This window comes from Sinocyclocheilus anshuiensis, unplaced genomic scaffold, assembly GCF_001515605.1.
Source record: "Sinocyclocheilus anshuiensis isolate Anshui unplaced genomic scaffold, SAMN03320099.WGS_v1.1 scaffold460, whole genome shotgun sequence".
NCBI lineage: Eukaryota > Metazoa > Chordata > Actinopteri > Cypriniformes > Cyprinidae > Sinocyclocheilus > Sinocyclocheilus anshuiensis.
The window spans coordinates 953294-958488 of NW_015554101.1; the positions used below are offsets into that span (position 1 = coordinate 953294).

General features: G+C 39.5%; 1 protein-coding gene and 1 long non-coding RNA gene across 3 annotated transcripts in view; one reads left to right on the forward strand and one right to left on the reverse strand.

Moving 5' to 3' along the window:
* LOC107669559 (uncharacterized) overlaps positions 1–5195 on the reverse strand; it is an 18993-nt gene that overhangs the window by 11881 nt on the left and 1917 nt on the right. The gene's annotated exons all lie outside the window — the stretch shown is intronic.
* dlk2 (delta-like 2 homolog (Drosophila)) overlaps positions 1–5195 on the forward strand; it is a 28327-nt gene that overhangs the window by 8189 nt on the left and 14943 nt on the right. For both annotated transcript variants that reach the window (XM_016461844.1, XM_016461845.1), the window contains exon 2: positions 1807–1889. In XM_016461844.1, coding sequence (XP_016317330.1) covers positions 1820–1889 — 70 coding nt within the window. In that variant the 5' untranslated portion in view covers positions 1807–1819. The remainder of the gene's footprint in view (positions 1–1806; positions 1890–5195) is intronic.

Genomic DNA, 5195 nt, shown 5'->3' on the forward strand with positions numbered 1-5195 from the left:
CCCCCAGACACCAAAGGACTATGCTTGAGGGAAGGGATCTACCAGTGTCTGGGGAGTGTCCGGGCCTGAGCCAGAACCAGCCCGCCGTCAAGCCCGCCAGCCGCGGCTCTCTCCAGCCCGCCGGCTGTGCCGATGTCAAGCCCACCGGCCACGCCATTCACCTCTAACCAAAGGAGGAGGATGAGGAGAAAAACAATGTTCTCCGCCCTCATCCTAGCCCCAGAGCTCGCTCCAGTGTCGGCTCCAGCCCCAGAGCTCACTCCAGTGTCGGCTCCAGCCCCCGAGTTTAGCCCAGAGAGGGCTCCAGTCCCCGATTTTAGCACAGAAAGTGCTCCAGTCCCCATGTCCAGCCCAGGGAGGGCCACAGTTCCCGAATTAGGCCTACGGAGGGCCTCTAAAGACGATATTCTCCCCAAGGATGTTTTTGGAGGGGGAAGTATCTGCTCCGCCATGGCATCCTGAACTGCCTGCTCCGCCATGGCCTCCTAGTCTGCCTGCTCCGCCATGACGCCCCGAACTGCCTGATCCGCCATGGGTCCCGGAACGGGTACCACTCTGGAGGCCTGCCGTCCCGTGTCTGTCCTGAGGGGCCTCCAGAGTGCCCACCCCCACTCCTCGTTGGATGTTGTGGGGCACGTGGACGCACTTTCTGGGGGAGTAATGTCAGTCCTGTGTCTTGTGTTTTCCTCCCCCACTTGCTCCATGTTATGTTTATGCCCTTATTTGATCTTCCTGTTCCTGCCCTGATTGTGTTCATTTGTTTCCAGGTGTTTTTCCCTCATGTCATCATGTTCATTGTTTCCAGGTGTTCCCTCATTAGTTTCCATGATTTAAGCCCTGTGTGTTTCCATGTCTAGTGTGCTGTCTTGAACGTCGATCCCATGTCCTACGTGTGAGTCCCTAGATGTCAATAAAGACTGTTAATTATGATTCTCCTGCTTTCTCCTCGTTCCTCACCATAGGCACACCGTGACACCATAATTTTAATGTTATTATTTAAAAGTTTATGCGAACAATATGTGCACAGTAATGCTCATTTGATTTGTTGGTTTTTGACAATTTGTTAACAATACTGTGATAATATTGATAACTGTGATCATTTAGGTCACTATAATCAGGATATGAAATTTTCATATTGTTTTATCTCTATTAAAGAGACAGGAACTAAATCTGTGTGTTTCAAGCAGAGGGTGAAAAGAGCTGCTGCTGCAATGTACAGCATGTGTTGTGTTGTTGTTTTGTTTTACATTAAATAATGTAAATGTATTCTAGCAGAACCCAAAAATAAAGTTATGGTCTTGTAAATTAGCATAAAATGGGAATATTAAACAGTATTGCTTAAGGAGGTGTGGAACAGAGTGCAGGTTAGGCATAAGAGCAACAAACAGACACAAAATAACACTTTTTCTGTCAGCACTAAGCTCAGCAAAGTTGCAAGATGTGTAAATAGACAACAACAAAAAAAAAGCAGTAGAGTAATGCGGTCTTGTAAATGTTCACCATGAAAGATTCACATAGTGCTTTTAATTATTAAGTATTAAGTTGAATTATTAAGTGTGTCTGTTGGCTGGTCCATGGTCAGGTGTTGCTCTGTTCGATGTTTGGAAGAGTGAAAGTGCTGGGCTGTTGTGACTCATGTTGGATGCTATGCAAGCATGCCTTGTTTTTAGTGCCTCATTTCTTGCTTTATACTTATATTCAGTAGGTATATTCATAATATATGTTAATAGCAAACTGTTCAAAAGTTTGTGATTGAATGAATGATAATTTCATGAATGTTAATGTGTTAATGTCTCATTGTTTCAGATTGCCCTGCACCATGAAACTCACTGTAGTTCTGCTGCTCTGTGGCTGCTGTATGCTATTTCAACACAGCTGTGAAGCCCAAGGTAAATATATTTCATACACTGTTCATTTCTATTTTTTATTTTTTTTTACTGTATATTATATGTGAGTGGTGGTTGCTTTAAAAAAAAAATATTTTACAGTAATTCAATATACATATAATAACTTCCAAGTTCCAAATATAAAACAAACAGATTAAATATTTGATTAATTCTGAATAACTTTTCTACACATCCCAAATGCATACATTATTAAAGGGCATTGATATCAGAAATATAATTCTAACCATTTTCATATTTCTGTTTGAAAGTTTTTTAATGAAATTTGAATGTGTAATATAACTGTTTAAAAATTTTAATTTCAACAATACTCTTTACAACTAATCTGCAGTCATTTAACAGTATTATGTATGCTTACTACATAATGATATAGACATAAGCCATTTAAAAATTCATATCACTAAACCACTATCATAGGAAGTCACAATGTGCTGCTAGTGTGTTTGTCAAGTCAAGCCGAATTGATTCTTATAGCGCTTTCACAACACACTTTTTTTAAGCCGCTTTACAGAAAATCATGATGTGAATGTTTATAATATCTTAATATTTTCATGCCTTGTATGTGCATTTTGCAGATTACAGCTGGGTGGTAATATAGTTTACATTTTGCAATGATATAGACAATCACAGAGCCAAGATTTGCTGTATAAGCCTATTGCTTTACATTAGTGTATTATATGTATATATCCAACTTTAAAATATATAGTTGGGTGATTATATAGTTTAAAATATAAGTTACGATGATATAAACTTGGGGTCTCCAAACTCGGTCCTGGAGGGCTGGTGTCCTGCCAAACTCTGCAGGACACCGGCCCTCCAGGACTGAGTTTGGAGACCCCTGATATAAACAATCAGGCACTTGAGGTTTGCTATTCATTATATTTCACTTTATGTGAGTTTATCGAATACTTGTTAATTAATTTTTTTATAAGGACTTATGCTTGCACTTTACTTTATCGTATATGTGTATGTACAATGTACTTACCTAAAAAGGAATGGGTAATATAAGGTAACTAAATGGGTTAAGGTTAGGTTTAGGGGTAGGTTCAGGGTTAGTACCTGGTTATTACAAAGTTTTGTAATCACAATAATATGTACATAGTATGTACATGCAGAACAGGACTATAAAATAAAGTGGTACCGGACTTATCCTCGATTGATTTCACAGGAAAACACTGAACTATTACTGTAAAATTATTATGAAATAATGGCAATAGTTGATAGTTTACAGTAATAATATTGATATAATTCCATAAAATATCTGTTTAGCACGGATAGCAGTGAAACTAGATATATGACAAGTATAAGCAAAGCACAGAGTATTTACAAAAGATAATGTTGGAGCAAGTTAATTATAAGAATTGGCCATACGGGCTGTTAATTTCCTCAAACAGTTTCTGCCAACTGTGCTGCAACAGGATCCTGGTGAGCAGATTACATAAAACTCAGCGTCAGAGGCCTTTGATGGTTCCGTTGCGGCTGGTCCGTCTCTTTGAGTATTCAGCTGTGAAATTCCTGTCTGCTTAGAGAATGTGACAAATCTGCATCTCAGTTGTTGGGCGCAAGAGTTTGTGTCTTACACGCGTGCTGGAGGCAAAGGTCAATGCCCAAAGTCCTTCCACTGTGCGTCCCAGCAAGCCAGAAGAAATGTCAGTTGTGCCTGTTGACCGGCAGTTGAAGATGGGGGGAAAACATGATCAGTGCATGTCTGCAAAGATGGATTATAGTGCAGGTCAGTGGGGCCAGTATCTCCTCTTCCAGCTGAGAGGCTCAAACCTGGAAACAAGCCACTGCAATGCAAAACTGATACAGACAGACGGACAGCGCTGGAGTCTGTGCCAGTGACTATTGCCACAAAGTGAAATAAGAAATCAGAAATCATACCAGTTGCTGGCCCTTCCTCAACACTATCAGTGCCTGCTGAACATTTTAATGCTGCTTTGATGTTTTATACTAGTCATGGTACATTGAATAATTCTATAAATGTTATAAAAATAAGTCAGAAAATATAAGCACAAGTTATTAAATATGAAAATTATAAGTGTTGTTTTGGCAACAATTAGTTAAAGAACTAAAATAACTTACTGGAAATCAATAAAAACTAAAAATGACATTTAAAAAAATAACCTTAAATGGTCATATTTAAAAAGGTAAACTAAAACTAATAAAAATTACTAAATCTTACTAGAAATGCAACAAAACAAAACAAAAGAGAAAAAGAAAGAAAATATTAAAAGAAAAGCTAATTCAAAATATGAATGTGAACTATAATAGTATAAATAAATATAATAGTATATATATATATATATATATATATATATATAATAAAATATAAAATATAAAATAACACCACCCCAAAAATGAAAGTTCTGCCATTATTTACTAACCCTCATGTCAATTCCAAACCTGTATGACTTTCTTTCTTCTGTGGAAAAAAACATTCTTCAAAATATCTTCTTTTGTGTTCAACAAAACGAAAGAGAGAAAGCCATACAAAGTTGGAAGGACATGAGCATGAGTAAATGATGACAACATTTTGATTTTTCCTTTTAAATGCATGGCGGAAAATTCAGTGAGAATGAATTGTGCCCAGTATTTATTATTTAAAGGGGTCATATGATGCGATTTCAATTTTTCCTTTCTCTTTGGAGTGTTACAAGCTCTTGGTGCATAAAGAAGATCTGTAAAGTTGCAAAGACTAAAGTCTCAAATCCAAAGAGATATTCTTTATAAAAGTTAAGAGTCAGCCACGCCTACCTAAAACGGCTCGTTTTAAAACGCCCCAACATACCTACGTCGCTCTGTGGGAAGATTCGCATAATGTTCACGCAAAGAAAGAAGGCGTAACTTTTATTCTCGCTGTAGTATTGTTGCTGCCGCCGCCGCCATGTCGTGGAGTCGCTGTATGTTTCGTTGTGAAAGCGAAACTACTTTGTTTGGTCTTCCAAAAGAGGACGATATCCGCTTCGTCATGCCTAGAGCTGATCTGTGCTGGTCGCTGAGGGAATACATCAACTTTGCGCTGTGGATCACCGGATCGGCTTTCACCGTGGACGAAGCGGAGTCCAGCCCGGGGTCGTCACATGTCCTTCCGGACACTCCTTCGTCGAAATCGCCAGCCGCGCCGTTCTCAAGCCCACCGCCTCCGCTCACTCTAACCCTCCCGCCGTTCCTCATGCTAGTCCCCAGCCTCTGCTCACTGTAGGCCGCGGTGTGTGGCACTGTTTCGTTGTGAAAGCGAAACTACTTTGTTTGGCCTTCCAAAAGAGGACACGACTACAAATCAGTGGT